Here is a 19534-nt window from a genome sequence, read left to right as displayed (position 1 = left end):
CTGTATTACGCAATTTTATCCCAGTGTTTTCTGTGTTGTTGCTCCATTTATATCAAAATACCCAAGTAGTCCATGTCTATGAATAGAATACATTTGCTTTTAAGTACTGTTACATTGAAAGTATCAGGGGTAGATGTACTATAGTGTTGCGCCTGTCCTAATAGTCTCAAATCAGATGAGTCAGAACTCTAGGGTGAAATGTACTAAACATGCACAGTGCTGTTAGCGGCTTTTTAGGGAATGCTTTGCAGCAATTGTTTTTCTTTGTGGTTCAACCTTAGATGAATATATAATTAAGGGCGTTCCTGCATAAATTCGCAAAAAAAGGGCGGAGATAGTGCAAATATTATAATGAGATGTACTAAAGCTGCTGTCAATTGCAACACTATTGCATCAATTTGTTAAGAACTTTTCAAAGCACGTTTTAAACAGCCGCTGTGATTTCCCACTCCACTTTTTCTCGTGGGTTGCCAGTTGTGCTCAATGCATTTTTGAGGCGAACCCCCAAGTACCTAATTTTCACTAAAGTCAGAGTGTACTTACAAGCCTTAAACACATTTCTATGACATTTCTGGTTTCCCCCAACATGTTGGGAGCAATAGGCCACTAACCCCTGCAGCTCATTCTCAGCATCTGTATAGGACCACAATCTATTGTGTGTTAATTGTCTAGACTACTAAGTAGGCCAAGTTAAAAAAATAATAATTTAATTTAAAAAAAAAAAAAAGCTAAAATCATTTAGTTTCAATTTGAAATAATCTTTTATTCGCATTGTACACCAATGTGTAAAATGCAGCAGCTTGATTTATTCTGTATTACCGGTAGGCTAAAATAAAAAGAAGTGTGCTAGGTATTCATTTGATAGTATATACGACAAAATGTATAATTTGCTAAGTGTCGCAACAAAAATGCAAATGGTGGTATGCTTACGCTGTGACTGGCCCATCTTAGTACACTTACCCTCAGTGTTCTATAAAGTACAGTATCTAGCATGACTTATGTTAAATATTACAAAAATATACATAATACATTTCACTAAACTATTTAACTGAGCCACAAGTCAGCACTCCTGGCCTCCTATAGAAATTTAGTACACGTGTCACTACAACCTTGCAGTTATTACAGGGTTACAAGCACCCTCTGTACTGTATGTGTCAACACTGGCTTTTACTGTAGTTCTACTTGGGCACCAACATGTTTCTTGGAGAATCCAAATCCAATGTTTGAACATTGATAGTACTTACAGTAACAGACTAAGGAATCTAGTTGTATATTTAGTGATCTGTTTAAATGGTTTTGGACCTTGTGATGGTGTAGCAGTGAAAGTGCTGCCGGTGCACTATTGTGTGTGTGTGTGTGTGTGTGTGTGTGTGGGGGGGGGGGGGGGGGGGGGGGAGGAGGGTGGAGAGAGGGTAAGAGTTTTTCGTGTTCTGTGCTATGCCATTCGTCTGTGTGCGTTTACGTTTGTGGGTTTTGTATAGACCTTTGTTTATTATGTACAATTAAACAAAAAGCATATTTGTGACTCCCCTAGTACCTTGTCTGTGTTTCCTTCCTTCTCTGTGATGTCACTCGACCATCCTGTCACAGACCTTTTTTATATTTTATACAGTATACAGCAGACACCAAGTTAAGATTCCCGAGCAGTGAATGAGCAATTCATTTAAGAGGCAATAAATATTTTCCTGCTGTAGAAGTGAGTGTTCATGCTATGCATTGCATGTTTTTCTTTTCTTTTAAGGAAATGACTCATTCTGATTAAGGTAGACTGGTTGAAGTGATTAAATGCTTACTGCATCCAGTTCCACCATCTAACCTCTTAATGAGCAGTTAAGTGTAATGGCACATTTGTCAGTAGTATTTGTAGTTTGTTTTTACTCATAACCCAGATAAAAAAACAAAAGATTTATATTCTTGATTTACAATACACAAGCACACTGGTCTTCGAAAAAGACCATATGAAAAGGCAACTAATACACTTTAACAATATGTGTGTGTGTGTTTCTTCTAAACTGTTATATAAATACCAAAAAATAAATAAATGGAGTTCCTTTATTATCAATTTGTTCCTATTTGTATGTTTTGCTTCTATGAATTACAGATGAGGTTTCAGAATATATTAAATAGCTACCACTGGTACAGATCTGTTGATGAGAGTGTCTGTTCAGTCCACAGAATGAACAGGAAAGGGACACTTCAGCGTTCCTACAGCTGAAACAACTCTTTTTTGAGAGTAAAATTGAACATGTTAATGGGACTCTGCAGATTTCATTTCAGCTTTTTTTTTACTGAGCTATGTAACAAATCTCAAAGAAGCAGTACTGCACTTGGCATGGGTGGCCTCGAACATCAAGCAGGGGCAATACATAATGATGATGTCCTTTTTATTTTCCAGGGTCCTGTAGTAGGAGGATGGTACAAGGTCCTTGATCGGCTTGTTCCTGGAGGAAACAAAACTGTGGCTTTAAAGAAGATGCTGCTTGACCAGGTCAGTTGCTCGGACCTATTGTTCAGATTCGCTTTACAATATTGATTGAAATGTGGTATTTAAAATATAGGGGTGAATTACATTAAATTCAATATGCTGTGTCATGCTGAAAGACACATCTAAGTATTCCAGCTCTGCCAGATCATTCTCACCCATGCAGACAAGACCTGCATCTCTCAAGAGATAATTAATCTTATCCCCAATAGGGAGAATGTGTTATCTTACTTCATTAAGAATTATTAGTATTTTTCACACTGCACTGAAAATAGTTATGCAGAAGTAGAGAAATTACTGATAATCAACAGAAGATAAACTAAAATCTGTTTAAGAATATGTATTAGGTAACTACCAAAATTAGCGGTTTATATGTAATCACATTTTTGAGTAGTTATTGCTTTTTATCATATTATGCCCTACTGGGCTGGCATAAAGTCACCTTTGACTTGGGGTATACCCACACACGCTGTGGCTTATGTAGCCGAAACAGTATGCTGCATTGTGGTATTGGCACAGAAGAAGCTTTGGGAAGACCGTGAGGGAACAAAAAACTACCCATAGGGGGTGAAGTTGAAGTACACATGTGCTTATTACACGGCTGCTTATCTCCTTTGTATCACTCTGTTAACAAACACTATGAACCATGTGGTATGGTCTTCAGCAGTGCGTCATTGTGTTCACGATTCTGTGCCAGTATCAAAATCAGCACTCAACATGAAAATCAATGAACGTGAAACACCTTCATGAATCTAAACCAATATGCTGCAGACATTAAAACAAAATATTTAGCATGTACATATATAAATGTACATATATAAATAATAATGAGAGAAAACCCTTGAAATCATATAGAGATCAAAGAAACCTTTACACATTTACACCTCCAGTGAAAACTTGCCTGCCATGTCACGTGCTCATTATACTGATAGGTGTATAGAGTAATTGGGGTTTGTGATTATATGTGAACGTTATGCGTGTTGGCCCCTGTTGAATACACAGGAATGAAAATCTTTCGAGACAAACAGCACTCTATTATTGACAAGGAAAGGATTACTTGAAAATAGCTTGTTAACTGTTAGGCAGAATTTTGCTTGGTTCATAGTTTGTATAATGGGATTCAAAGGTTATTTTGCTTTTAGTCCACAATCTAATTTTAGAACCGTGCCTTTCTTTACATTATTCAAAAGCAACTTTTAATTTATGAAATTAGGTATTTCCCTGTACTTTCGGGCATAAGGACATATCAGTGTGTGGTTCTGGCTGGTATGATGTAACTGGAGCCAGAATATAGGCAATAAAACTGGTCTTGGATGTACAGGAGCAGTCAGTATTGAAGACTCCATTGATTTTTGGTAGATTTCATGGCACTGAGCTGTAAAGCCATTGGGGTGTAAAGCTGATTAATCTGATAGAGGAAAACAAGGCATCTCTACAAAATCAACAAGACTAAGGAGACATATAGGTGAAGAGAACACACCAAGGACTGGGATGGGTGGCACTAACTCTGTCAGAATCATGGTCTTGTTCGTTGGCTTTATTGCTGTTGCAGCACTGCTTATCATTCTGCCTGTGGTCTTTTCAGTCATCCAGGAACAATGTTGTAAATGTCCTTCCTAAAATAAAAAAAACTGAGCCATTGCAAAGCTGTCAAGTGGCTCACAAATTAGGAAATAATGTTTGCAATTCAGTGGTATAACTTTCATGAAAAAATTTTAAACTTTGAATCCATTGTCCCATTTTACCTTGTAACCTTGTCCGATTTTATCATCTTGTCTTTTAATGTGACACCTTGACTTAACAAACAATAACAGTGTGAAATAGGAAACATGCTACCATACTCTCACAACATTTAAAAAAAAAATTTAGTATTCATCCATGTCACACATGCTAATAACTGACGTTCACAAAAACTACATTAAATGCATTAATTCCACAAATCGATTGCATCCAAAAAATCTTTAAACACCAACTAATTTATAAAGAACAGACCGCATCAAAGATTAATGTGTAGAGTAGTGGATGGATAACGGTTATTTAAAAAGTTATGCAGGTCGGCTACGCGATTTCACACTGGTTTTGATAAAGCAGGGTTGACCTGGGTGACATAAACAGAAACGTTCCTTGCGGAAGTGAAAGTGGGTTGCTGGGATCCAGTCCGATAGAGGTACGTAGTTTCACAGTACACAGGATTGTGACCCGGTTAGCCAGGACCTAGGTCCGGACGGATAGGAGTGCCAGTGTGAAAGGGACTTTAGTATGTTGCTAAACACATTGTATGCTGGCATGCTGCCCTTTGCATGCCCTCCTGTCATGCCTGGAATATGGTACAAGATGCATTACAGAGGTACCAAGACATTTGTTCACAGCAACAGGTCTCTTTCCTATTGGAATGGGATTAATAGATGGCACCTAGTGGAAGCATCAAGAGACCTTTGGAACTTACTGCAAAGGCAGATTTCATTTGTAATTTAAAATTGTCTTCATTTCAATACAAATCATTGTAAATATTAGTAAACAAGTGCACAGCGTTTTTTTAAATCAAACAAACTATAAATACATTCTACATTTTAATTAGGCCTGTCACTTGATTAACGGTTTTGATCGGTTAATTTTTGATTAATCAATAGATTAATCCGTGCACGTTTTTAATAAAGGTAACAATCTTACAGTGGCTGTCCTGCATAGTAATACTAAAAGTCAATAGAATAAGCTCAATGGGAATTTGGACTTTTTAAAAGCATTTTTATTATTATTTTTATTTTAGTAAATGTAACACATTTTCACAGAACAACAGTTCTTTCGGGCCACTGTCAGTCACATACCTGAAAACACAAGACAGCTGAGCTGAGTTTCCATCATTTTAATATATACTAGCAGACACCTCCATGTGATCAGCGTGTCGCCGGCTCCAGTCCAATCACAGCAATCAACACAGCTGATCACAGTAAAGAAATCCGGGTACTCCCCAGATTTGCCTCACAGCAAGATGGCCGACTTCTAACATCTAACTTCCGCCCCTACGGTGACCTTTGAGGTAAATTCAAAAACCAATTTAAAAGCCAAAGGCAATGTACCAAGAAATGCCTTTTCAAAGAGGTATGTTTTTAAATGAGATTTGAAAACAGGAACAGAATCTACTTATCTGACCAAAGGTGGTAAGCAATTCCAAAGGCTAGGGGTGAGGTAAGAGAATGTCCTTTCACCCCAGGTATGCATTTAAACCATGGAAGTCTCAACAGACTGACATCATGTGAGTGTATTGTATGGCCACGGATGTAGGAAGACAATAATTCAGTGAGATAAAACATCTCTCCCCGTTAAGGTAAAGGTTTCCAAAACCCCTGTGGTGCCAGTGACGGACTGTTCTGTGTCTGTCATCAACAGACTGGTAACTTATACATAGGTTTACACTTATTCAGTCATGCGTGACCTGTTGGTGCAACTAATGTATTACAGGAAATCAAAGCTCATATAATAAAATAAATTGACTGCATTGTGCCCTATGTCTTGCACATTTCTTATTTTTTTGGTCAGTATATTGTTCCTAATAATATTTAAAAGATCATGCTGTTTGGATGAGTACATTTACCCCATGCTGAAAAGTTGTTTTTCTTACAGTTATAAATACACAGCTTGAGTCACATTCACTGTTAACAGCTGTGCGGTCTAATTTATGGGTTATGTGGTATGCTTAACCTTAAGAAAGCAGTCACATCTCCTAACTCCGTAATGTAGCTTTTATCTATGTAAATTGCTCTGGTGAACACATGTAGTATGGAGACCTGTAATTATATTATTTTAGACTATTCTTTTTTTTATCACTTTTTTTCCAAAAAAGTTAGACTCTGCACACAAATAATACCAGTCAATCTGTTCAGTAAGCAGTTTAAATAAATTCATCCCCATCCTCAGTAGCTGTGTTTATTTCAAGTACAGTTCAGTATATAAAGTCGGTGGATCTATACTCTATATGTTGGTAGGATAAACAATATTTCTGAAATGACACTGACACAAAGGTGTTGGAAATTAGACATGTGCGTATTGCAATACACCCACAACTTTTTGGGGATAGAACATCTCTTTCTGAAATGCCTAATGAGGTGTGAATGGTCTTTAATACACCGCAAGCCATTGTTAGAGTACAACAGTGGCAGGGTAAAGCCTCAGTGGAATATAATGGAATATCTATCAGTGAAGACTATCTTTTATTTATCTGTTATTCTATGAAGCAAACATGGAAGTGAACATCTCCCTTCTGATACGTTGCATGTCCTAGATAGCATAACACACTTGAGACTTGTGGGGACCCCTCTAGCAGATAGGGTCGGGGAATGTTTCGGTGCCAAAATACAGCATTTTTTGTGGCTTTCTACATGTATAATAATGTACACATACAATAAGGCACTGAATGTTTTCAATTTGTTTTGACTTTATTTGGTTCTGCAGACATATTTTAAATGCATATTTGCCTCCCTTGATTCCCAACTTAACAACATGCATTTTTTGGACCTATCCAGGGCTTTCTTTACTATGGGAAACTTGATAAATACCTCCGCTAGCATGGTGATCTTTTTAACTACGGTAGCCTTGACCTACTGTGGTATGAAGTTGAAAGTGTCAAATACTTCCTATCAAAACTCTAAGAAAGTAAAATATAGTAGAATATCTGAATTTGAAGCTCTATATTCTTTAGAACATACTTTCTACCAGAATTCTGTAGAATTGTAACCCAGCTAATAGTGTAGAGAAGAAAATAAATAAGAGTGTGTGTGTTTTCTCCCCAGGCAATTTTTTCTCCTTGCTTTCTTGGCTGTTTCCTTACTATCAGTGGAACCTTGAATGGACTGACAATGGAGGAAAACTGGAACAAGTTAAAGAGGGTAAGGGTTTTAATATGATTTTTATATCAAGATGTATTGCTCATTGAGATTCAAAGAGGCCATTGTGTTTCGTCAACATTCCCTTGTTGGCAACTTGGTGGTTTTAACTAAGCTTTGTGACAAGCAGAAACTAAATGTTTGCCTGGTATGTTGACAAACACTTTTGTTTCACACATTTGCACTACACCATACATCTCCCTGGGAATCTTTCTCCCTTTGTCACATCTGTTAGGCACATTGCCTGATGCAGTTGCGAAAGCAAAGGTGCCTCCTGAGCAATCCAGCTATTTACTTTGTATAAATTGGCAAAGCATAGTGTCAAGAGCCTGTATTGAAATTAGACTGACAAGAATTGGAAGGGATCAATAAAGCAGTGTGTCGCATCAAATATAAGGTATAAAGTACCTGAAGTGTATAGACTCTGGAGGACTGGGCAGCACCATGGAATGAATCTTTCTAAACTGCATCACAGCAATACCTTTGCCAGTAAACCTTACCAAGCAGCCTCTGCTCTTTAATCAGTATACTGTCACTCTACAAGCTTATGCATTTGTCTTTGCTTGTTTTTGGTTTTTAAACTGTTTAAAAGTTTGTTTTTTTTAATGTCATTTTTTTGTTGTTTTATCTGCAATTCATTAAACTGCAGAAGTGTTAACACCGTAAAATTCCTTTGGCTGTAGTTTATTTAAAAATACATCATTTACATTTGGCGCAGTACCCCTACATTGGGATTGATCATGTTAGGATTACTTTTTTAAAATAAGTAAGCAATGACTTGAAACGTAGTTTAAATATGGTCCAATATCCACACACACAGGGTGTTTAAATATGGTCCAGTATCCACACATAGGGAGTTTAAATATGGTCCAATATCCACACACACAGGGAGTTTAAATATGGTCCAATATCCACACATAGGGAGTTTAAATATGGTCCAATATCCACACATAGGGAGCTTAAATATAGCCCAATATCCACACACACAGGGTGTTTAAATATGGTCCAATATCCACACACACAGGGTGTTTAAATATGGTCCAATATCCACACACACCGGGTGTTTAAATATGGTCCAATATCCACACACACAGGGTGTTTAAATATGGTCCAATATCCACACATAGGGAGCTTAAATATAGTCCAATATCCACACACACAGGGTGTTTAAATATGGTCCAATATCCACGCACACAGGGTGTTTAAATATGGTCCAATATCCACACACACAGGGTGTTTAAATATGGTCAATATCACACACAGGGTGTTTAAATATGGTCCAATATCACACACAGGGTGTTTAAATATGGTCCAATATCCACACACACAGGGTGTTTAAATATGGTCCAATATCACACACATGGTGTTTAAATATTCTCCAGTATCCATCACACATGGTGTTTAAATATTCTCCAGTATCCATCACACATGGTGTTGTTCATGCCAATTAACAGCCTGTAGCCAGTTGCATAAAACACCTTAAGTTAAATTTCCGCTTAGTTTGTCCCTTAAGTGTTCCTTGAGTTTAACTGTGTTGCAGAAAGCAGCTGAACACATGAAAGTCAATACCCTAGTTTAAAGAAACCTTAGTTGTGCCATATTTGCTGAATTGGACATTTTTCATGGGCATAAATCAACCAAGAAAAAAAAAATCCATTATTTCATTAAAAGTTTTATAAGCTATTCATAAGTTACTAGGCCACCAACACTGTTTTCTTCTTTACAGGACATGGCATACTGATAAATGATCCAATGAATGACGTGACGACATGTCATTCATAAGCCAAAGATTAAGTCTCGCCGGATCATTTATCAGAATGCATCAGTCTCAAACAATATATCTTTCTTACACCACTCATCCTTTTTGTCATGACAAATTGTTGGGTGCCTATACCATAGATACTACCAGGACTGACTGAAAAAGGATCCACAAATATTAAAACGGGAATATATAAAACTAGAATTTATTCTGCTTTGCAAAAGCAGTTAGAATTTCTCATGCTGAAAGAGGCATTTGACTACAGATAATAATACCTAGCTATATAACTTCTAAAACACAGATATCTAATTGTAGTGAACTGAAAATTCTTCAAGCTTATTAAGGGTGATGCTCCAAATTATTAATATCACATAAAGCATTTTTACGTTCCATTCCATTCACAAGTTATATTATTTCATCCTCTGGAACATGGTCAGGATATGATTTAATGTCTGCTGAGTAATGTAGTGGTAATTACTTGGATTTCTAGTGATTTTAGTGTCAGAAATATAGTTTCTTATGACATTTTCGGGAAGACATGTTCCTATAAGGCTCAGTGTACTTCTTAAATGAATACATTGATAGTAAATGTATTTCCTTTTGTGTTGAAATAAATGTTTTATTGTTTGTTGAAATAGAGAAGTTATCATATTATTCTTATGTATTGTATTGTGATGCTTCCATTACATTGATTATTCAAATTAATGTTATTCATTTTTAGTTTTTGCAGTGGGTGTGCTGGTTATTAAGAGATGGGAATACTTGTAGTGTTATAGTATTTTAGCTCACAGCATATAAGCAGTGATTCACTTTGCCAACATTTTGGGGAATCTCTTCCTTTGCATTTGTATTATGATATTCAGATGATGCAGTCTATTTACACTTAATACTCTGCAGAACTTAGATACAGATATTAGCAGGAAATAATGCCATAATGGTTATTTTTGACAGAAAGGCAGACTGATTTGGTTTTCAATTCTTTGGCTTAATTTGACTGTTCCATTTTACCTAGCAAGTCATCTTCCCTATACAGTAGGCTTAATTGAAATATCACTTTCCCATTGCTTTTTTTTAAAGGGAAGATGAATGTAAGTGGAAAAAGTTATAATGAAAAACTATAAACTCAAAGATTGTTGTTCCCTGTTATTGGGCAGACATCAATAAAACCATAACTGATTGGAACTGTCTGCCTGAGAGTCTGTTTACAGTCAAAAGAAGTTGCTGATATTTAGGGCTGACTTTGGTAGGGGGGCTTCATTGTTGTGATTGCTATGATAAAAAAGGTTGTTGCTATATCATTACTGCTGTGAATTCTGAGGCACTGATTGGAAGTGGGCATAGAGTCAGTTATCATTGTAGATGATTACTATTACCAGTAGGGGTGTGTCGGACCAATGAAACACAGACCTGATGGTTGAGGTGCAAACAAAGGTTGTATTGAGGGTGAACACACGCACACGCTACAACTACATATATATATATATATATATATAATATATATATACATATATATTTATATATATATATAATATATATATATAAAAAATCCATCCATTATGTGTGTATATGTGTAGATTATATCTATTATATATATATATATATACTATATATATATATTATATATGACTATAGTCGGACAGCACGTACGGCCACTGCAGGAAAGTGAGCGTCTTTTCTTCTCCTCGCCTTGGCACTTCCTGTCAACAGAGTTGTTTCCCAAAAGACTGGACGAACATGTAACCTTCCCAGCCTCCATAGTTTTGGCCTCCAGTTGGTCAGCACAGTGCCTTCTCCCCAAGGGCTCTCCTGCTAGTCCACGCAGTTCCATTTTGTACTACTGGCCACACCTCCATCAAGCCGTACCAGCCAACCGCTAATCAGTTGTGCTAGTAACGTAATAGGTCACGTGTCTGATCACTTTCATTGTTCATTTAAAAATGTTTGCACTAGGATTAACCATTAAAACTCAGTATCATTGTTTGCAAGACAGCAACAGGAAACAATAAGTTAAATGTTCAGTCTCACGAACAAGATATTTACTTAAAAATGTAACAGCAGCATCTCAAAATATGTTTCAAATATTTGCAAACATCTGCAAATTTGACAGACATGCAGCATGTTCCAGGTGGAGGGAGCAGGTGAGGTCGATTGAACGTAAAAGTGTTTACAAATATATTTTTCCATCAGTAGTAAATCAAATGTAGGGGCAGTTTAATGTGTGTGGGGAACACTGGGTAGGCAGGGAAGGGGTAAAATTCCTCCCATAACACGTGACAATGTGGCTGGAGCCCTAAATTGAATAAGTGATGGCTCCAGTCACGTGTATAAAAATGGTAATCACAGGTGCTAATTTCACAATTAATGTTACTGTTAGAATGGGTGTAGGTATTGTTGAAGTGTGCTGCGTGTTATGTGTCATAAGTTTGTGTCTAAACTTTTTATTTTGGCCCTTGTGCCCATTTGTTTTGTGTTTTGTAGTGTTAGTTTTTTCTGGAGGCTTGGGAGCACATTGGTCAATATGCAATATCCAATGTCATCATTGGATGGCTTTCTGTCCATTGCAGAATTTTTCCTTTTAAAGACTGGATGGACAGATTATGTTGTCAGCCTAATGATGAATGCTAGTTTGGGGCATGACATTTTGAACTAGGAGGGTCCAGGGTCTCATGCTGTTTGCAGTTATTGGATCATATATGTATATACACAGGTTAAGATGAGTCGATAATTATTTGTCTTTTAAAGAAGATATCTGCCAGACTCATTTCACTTAGACAATACTGCACACACACACACTCTTCTCAGTTCAGCCATTCATATGATTCATTTTAATCATTCAGAGCACTGCTGTATTATGACTCATAATGAGCATGTTACTTAGCAGGATCTCAGGACAAGAAGACACTGTCAGGTAGAGAAACGAGAGTGATGATTTATCACTGTAAACCTGCAACACCACAAACCACTGACATGCCTTAGAAGTGCTAACACATGGAGGAAGCAGTTATCATGTTTGTTTCAACCAACAGCTTTTAGAATGGTAATGCATATTAAAGAACAAGGAAAGTAAAGATGCTTTATTTAGCCAGTGATGTATTTCATGCTCATCTATTCTGCATTCTGCAGAGTTTCGTGCAGTTTGCAGGGATTGATACACACACGCACACGTCAGTACTGGTCATGCATTGGTCCTTTGACTACAGCTTTCTTTGTGATAGAGCTATTACTTGAGCTCTTATTTCACAGGTCAATTCACAGTTCTGCTGTTGTTTATGTGGTAAAGGTGACAGGTAGTATATAAAAGATATATATTATTTTCAAAGTCCACTGGTAATTAGCTGGCAAAAGGTTATAGTCCTTATTTCTACCAGGCTTCCAAGGTTAAGAACTGATTGTAAAGGGAACAAAGCAAGCAAATGCACTTTACAATTATAATGTAAAAACAGCTGAACATTTTAAAATACATTTCTTCCAGTTTAGGTATTCTCCCTACTTTTGAAATGTATTCAGAATTACTCAGAAAGGTGAATTATTCTGGTTCTATACTCAACTCAAGGTTACTTCTCTTGATTTTAAATTCATAATGCTATCAGTATGATAAACACAAGCTCTAAAATATCTCTGATCAACCCCAGTGATGTATCTGGTGAGACAGCAGCTTTGTGTGCAGTTTGTAAACCTGTAATATTGTCAAGACACACTGAGATAACTGTATTTAACACCTGAAAACTCATTGCTTTAACTTTCACAACACAACAGACTGCACCTGTTAGATTGCATTGCAGTGTAAAAGCTGAAACTTGCCGTTTGTATTTCAATTTTATTACCTCCATGTCAAGTTTCATTTCTATTGATCATAAAACCATGGTGGTGGTCAGTGAGGGCTCAATATTAAGTTATAACCAATTATTTTGGCAGGAAAATAACAAAAGGAGACAAGACCTTTTAAAAATGGTTGTGAGTATTGAATTTGTCCATTCAAGATCCGTGTTAGCTGATAAAAGGCTGGCAGCCTCATTGATGGGTGATTAATGGGTGCCATTTTCAAAAGGAGCATCGATAAGAAGCTGAGTGGAGCCTCATATTAACAAATTCGGTGTGAATGTCCAGCTGAGATTGTCAGTCAGTCTATAAAGATCCACGTTCTTCAGCTGATGGACTCATTGGCTGCTGTATCTCTTGGGTGTATTCTTCATTCATTAAAACTCAGACAGAAAGTTCTAGTGGTATAACAATGAATCAATCACAACACTTCCTTTACATGACATGTTGTGTCATGGTGGAGGTGTGTATCATGATACAAGATAAAATCACTGCTGTGCATAGCTACTGATAGTCGCCCAAACGTTTCTTGAAATGTAGAATAAATGTGATCTATACAGTAATTAGTATGTATGTGTAGAGTACAGCACATGCTCTTGCTTAAGTTATGCTTTTTAACAAAATAGTCTGTCATTGAGGATCATTTCATTAGATGAAACATATTTTCCCAGATAATATAAAAGCAATAACATACAACAGGGTATTTAAATATTGTCTAATATCCGCACACCCAGAGGTATTGTTGAATTGGTGAGAGTTCTGACAAGCTGTTTACCTGTAACACACCTTGACAAAACACACAAAAAGGCTTTCTCACACTGCCTTTTTTTTTTTTTTTTTTTTTTTTACTATGATTGAGCACATCTTCAATCGGGCTCCTCACACACCAGCAGCCCTGAACAGACTGGCTACTTTCTTTAAATACCCTGCACCTGGCTCTAATTTACAATACACACCAGGTGCAGGGGATAACTAATAATTAAACAATAAAACTATTAAACACCCAAATCTGCATTCTCACATGTTTCAGGCAGGGTAGGATTTTAACCCCCTCCCTGCTGTATTACTATATATATATATATATATAGCTATAGATAGATATAGAGAGAGAGATATACACTGCTGTGCAAAAGCATTTTTCTACTCTGATGCATTATGAGCATCAACAATTTGCTCAAAGCCTAAAGAAAGAAAAACATCACTTGATTTTCAAGGTGTGGTATCCGAAGCATAATCAACAAGTACAGAGAAACATCATCTGAAATTGACAAACCTGGGACTGGAAGACCCAAAAAGCTGTCTAACAAGGATGAGCAATACTTGAAGATAATATCCTTAAGTAATGTAAAGAAGACAAGATTTGAATTAACAACAGAACTGGCAGAAAGCGGAGGTGTCGTTGTCCATCCATCAACAGTCCAAAGCACCTTTGACCATTGTTCCATAGTCCAATTCCTATTATTTTAGCCTTTTTCTTATTCCCCTTCTTAACAGAGGTATTCTTACTGCAACACATCCTTTAAGTCCTGATTTCAACAGTGACCTTTGTACTGTTGTTTTGATGGACAATGACACCTCTGCCTTCTGCCAGTTCTGTTGTCAATTCAATGCCTGTCTCATTTATATTCTTTAAGGATATTATCTTCAAGTATTGTGCACAGCCTTCTTCAACTCATACCAAGGATTCTCAATCGGATTTTGACTAGTCCATTGCAGAACCTTGATTTTATTCTTCTTTAACCATTCTGAAGTAGATTTTGATGTGTGCTTTGGATCGTTGTTGTGTTGAAATGTCCAGTTGCACTTTAAACCAAGTTTTGTAGCAGAGGGTTTCAGGTGATTGGCTAATATCTTTTGGTATGCTATGGAATCCATTTTACCATGTATTGGAACTAACTTTCCTGTGCCATTAGAGTGAAAAAGGCCCCATAGAAAGATATTATCACCTCCATGCGTGACGGTGTGTATGATGTTCTTTTCTTTGTATGCCTCACCAGACTTTCTCCGAATGTAATGTCTATTAGCATGACCAAATAGCTTGGTTTGTATTTCATCGCTCCACAAAACCTTTGACAAGAACTCATATCCATCATTCAAATGCCGTTTTGCAAAATTTTAAGCGATGGTCCTTGTGACATTTTCCTAAGACCATTGAGACCTTCACCATGCAATACTCAACCCATTATTGAAATGAAAACCCCAGTCCCACTTGCAGCCAGTTCACTTTGAGTATCTTTGACAGTCAATCTCGGATTGTTATTAACATTCCTCACAATGTTTCTACTTGTTCTTGTTGAAAGAACCTTCTTTCTTCCAGACTGAGGGAGCATTGTGACAGTACCATGAGTCTTGTACTCGAAACACTAGTTGAGATTAGGATACACAAATGCTTGGAAATCTTCTTTTATCCTTCTCCAGCTTCATGGTAATAAATACTTTTCTGCCTAAGGCTTCAGATAGCTCTTTACTTTTTCTCCATATTGACTTATTGCTAATGACAGCAATCATCCTATGCCTAACCTTTTTATACTCTCATTTTTCTAGACTTTTCTAGAATTAGGGTCTGCATTATCATATTGAAATTTCTAGAACTATATATTACCATAGCATCAAATGATATGAATACTTTTGAATCAACATTTTTGGAGTTTTGCAAAAAAAAAAAAAGAAAAATTCTGAAATAAATAATTGTAGACATCTATTTCTTTTTTCGTCCTCCACAAAAGCAAAACTTTTTCTACAAAAGATTTTTCCTAAAATGCTTTGTTTTTGAGAAATTTATAGAAATTATAAATTTCCACTGGGGTACGTATGGTTTTTTTTGTGCGCCTATGAAAACTTGATAAATGGGATCGATGATAAACCATGCAGGTACATATTGGGGAAATAGAAAGTAACATATTTTTCCTTTTTTTATTTATTTTTTTATTATTATTATTTCTTGCAGGACTTCATTGATGCCTTGATAGCAAGCTACTATGTAAGTTGTATGTTAATAATTTGTGTTTCTGTCATATTATTAACCATGTACATTAGTTATACAGCTAAATGTGTACCAGTTTAATGGCCATGAACGGTACTACAGCCCCGGATGATCTGGCATTACAATTGAATTAGATGTTATAGATATGCAGTGCTGTAGTTCAAACCCTGCATGTCTGTTGTGCCATTTTAAATTAATGATGTAGCCTGGTAACATTGGGAATGAGGAATGTCAACTAATGTTGGCCACGTCTAAATATTCCCTCATAATATTGACATGTTTTATTGTATTGTATTTATCTATAATCTAACTGGAAGGAGTCGACTTCCACCTGATTTGCATAGTTAGAAACAATAAACTACTAGCATAACTAGAATTCATTAAGCTACAATGACTGATGATTTGTAGCTTTTAGAGCAATTGTATATTGGTGCTGACCTTTACTGTTTTAAGTATACTGTTTTATTTATGCATTTTTCTCTTTCAGCTCTGGCCAGCTGTACAGATTGCTAATTTCTATTTTATACCACTAAATCACAGGTAAAAAATATGTTTCATTAGATTAAATCAATTAGCAATTACTATACTGTACATAGGAGGGGTGTGTTTGTGTTTGCATGCACGTTCTTATACAGCATGTTAAATAGTAAGTGGCCTAAAATGTAATTTGAATAGGTTTTTTACACGTCCCTTACTGTTTTATGGTGTTTGCAGCCATTCCAATGCCGAATCATATGACAATGTGACCATTCAATTCTGCCAGCCCCATCTACTCAACATTTACATAGACAGAGAGTAGATGGGGCTAGCCGCAAAGGCAGCTTTAGAGAAAGAGGATCAAACTCAATGTGGTTAGTTGGAGCATGATTTGGTAATATTTTTAACAATTAACTTAATTATACTGGACAGGCAAAAGAAATGTGTTATGTGATTTATGTGAAACTATGTTGGATTCCTACTGTATACCATGAACACAGTCCATATATATATATATATATATATATATATATATATATATATATATATATATATATATATTCCTCCTTCTTCATGTTACCCATCATTGAAATTAAAAGTGATACCACTGTCCAGTCCTTTCACTTCTTATTAAAGCCTTGTCGTTTGTGAAAGCAGATTGATGCTTTCATGATTTTCTTTTTGTCTTCTCGTTTAGATTGGCAGTGGTCCAAGTCGTTGCTATAGTGTGGAATACCTACCTCTCTTGGAAGGCCAATAAGATGTAATGGATTTCTTCAGAAACCCTTCTTACCTCATTAATTGAAAAACTCTAACTAACAGCTCTAACGCTTAGTTTGGTTGGTAACTGTTTATTTTTCATTGTGTATTTGCTTCTTATACAGTTTTATTTTTCTCCAAACAGTAGTCCTATGTGAACTCTGTTTTGTATAATTGCTTGGTTTAAGATCAGAAAATTAGAACATAAAGAAGTTTTGAAACTTACTCTTTCCTGCATGTTTTCTTTCAGTAGAAAGCACACTGCTTAAACAGTACTTTAGACACACACCCATCTTGTTTGCACTGAGGCTGGTGTGTATGGCCACTTCCTACCTGTAGGCATTGCTTTTTTAGAAAGGGAGAGTGGGTGTAATAAAGCAAAGATTCGCTAGTTAGCCCTTCCAGCTTCCTGATTCTGCCCTACAGTAGTCTTGCTTATTCTAAATATATTAAGAATTTGAAATAGAAAACTGCATTTGTGAAGGTTGAAACCACCATAAAATCTTGCATTTGCAAACTAAAAATGCTTAGAATTCCCTTGCCTGAGTTAATAGATGAAGGTATTTTACTTATGCCTTTTTCTAAAGGATTAAATACACCAGTATTAAATACATGAGTATTAAATATGTGTTTTTACATCCTGTCATACAGTCAGTCTGCAGGATTTTAAACTGTTGGATAGCTGTCATTGGTTTTACAACCAGAGGCACGGTATTTGACTGTTGAATTTACCTACCTTGTACCCACATTTGCAAGTTTTTTTTTTTTTTTTTTTTTTTTTTTTTTTTTTAATTTAGTTGTTGCCAATTTTTTTTTTTATTTTCCCCCAATTTGAAATGGCCAATTATTATTTAGGCTCAGCTCACCACTACCACCCCTGCGCTGACGCGGGAGTGGCGAAGATGAACTCATGCTGTCCTCTGAAGTGTGTGCCATCAGCTGCCTGCTTCTTTACACACTGCGGATTCACCGTGCAGCCGCCCTGCTGGGAACTCTGTCCACTGTCGGCTGTGGATTAGTCCAGACTCGAACCAGTGACGTCCAGGCTATAGGGCACATGCTGCACTCGTGCAGAGCGCTTTTACTGGATGTGCCACTTGGGAGCCCCTGCAAGTTTTATTAATACAGCTAGGTTTGTGCCTCTTGTAAAATGTCTGGCATTCAGGAGCATGATCCAGTAGTTTAATGCTGGAGGGTACTCTTATGAAACAAAACACAGCGGTCCTCGTTTTTAATGTTCTGACCTTTGAAACAATAGTACACTTCAGCAATCATATGAGTGAAAAAAGATTATTTTAAACTGTCTGTGTCTCAATTTCTACTACTATTTGTTTCTTAACCTATGCTGTACATATTTAAAAAGCGGGCAATTGCAGTTATTAAAAAAGCTTTTTTCTTCAATCATTTTACTTGTTAACCAATATTGATTTTTCTTTAACCAAAAAGATGGGGTCAGATATGTAGATAAAAGGAGGGGAGGATATGAAGACTTTTTTTTTCAGGCTGATTTGAAATGAGTACGTTTCATTTTGGACTCTCATACAGACAGCACCCCATTTATATACAGACACCCAACACAAGATCTGCTTACATTATTTACATGCCTATACAGACATTCCAGCCAATGCACTTCATGTCTGTGAGTTATCCCTGCACACGGCAGGCATCTGAAATTACATTTTAGTCATTAAGCACACTGTCTAAAAGCCCTAAATGAAGAGTGTATTTACTGTTCAATTTATCTAGCTAACGTGAAAATGATCAAAGAGCATATTATCATATCTGAAAAAAGAATCTAAGAGATCTTAGATAATTTTCATGCAATATAATGTCATATTTTGTAATCTTCTACTCCGGGGCCCCAGAGCATTTTATATTACTGATGAATCGCCCTAGTTTTCATCCCCCTACAGTAAAAATAAGAGGTTAATGCAATCCGGAGGGATTCCCTGGTACTTTAAATAAATATCCATCCAGGGCCTATCCCATCAGGGTATATGTAGGATAATTAAATCAGGCCCTGTACGTACATTTACAGCAATACTACCCTAACTTAAAAGATTTCTGTTCCACCATCCTTTCATCTTTTAATTGTCAAATGCTTCCTTTAACCTTAAAATGATAGATTACTTAAAGAAAACATGGAACTGTGTATATATCTTTAAAAACTGGATTTCTCAGAAAACTGTGGATAGGGTAGTTTTCAGAATGTAAGGATGCATTTTGAAGAAAAGTTCGAACTTTTATATCAGTCCCTTCCAGATGTAAGAGTCCCTGCATTCAGCTGCTGCTCCGAAACGGTTTCCTCAAGCAAGGAGCCTCTCGGTAGGGATTAAGATCTTTGTTGAGAAGAGAAGAGCAACATGAAATGATAC

At 36.5% G+C, this 19534-nt stretch overlaps 1 protein-coding gene across 3 annotated transcripts in view; it reads left to right on the top strand.

The window, feature by feature from the left end:
• Positions 1–17384, top strand: part of mpv17 (mitochondrial inner membrane protein MPV17) — a 43209-nt gene extending 25825 nt beyond the window's left edge. For all 3 annotated transcript variants that reach the window (XM_041249744.1, XM_041249746.1, XM_041249743.1), the window contains exons 4-8: positions 2396–2488; positions 7270–7365; positions 15888–15920; positions 16411–16463; positions 17098–17384. In XM_041249744.1, the coding sequence (XP_041105678.1) occupies positions 2396–2488; positions 7270–7365; positions 15888–15920; positions 16411–16463; positions 17098–17167 (345 nt within the window). In that variant the 3' untranslated portion in view covers positions 17168–17384. The remainder of the gene's footprint in view (positions 1–2395; positions 2489–7269; positions 7366–15887; positions 15921–16410; positions 16464–17097) is intronic.
• The last annotated feature ends 2150 nt before the right edge of the window (positions 17385–19534 follow it).

The sequence above is a fragment of the Polyodon spathula genome, chromosome 5, assembly GCF_017654505.1.
Source record: "Polyodon spathula isolate WHYD16114869_AA chromosome 5, ASM1765450v1, whole genome shotgun sequence".
Lineage (NCBI taxonomy): Eukaryota > Metazoa > Chordata > Actinopteri > Acipenseriformes > Polyodontidae > Polyodon > Polyodon spathula.
Note: the sequence above shows the minus strand (reverse complement) of the source record. Positions and strands in the feature narration are given on the sequence as shown.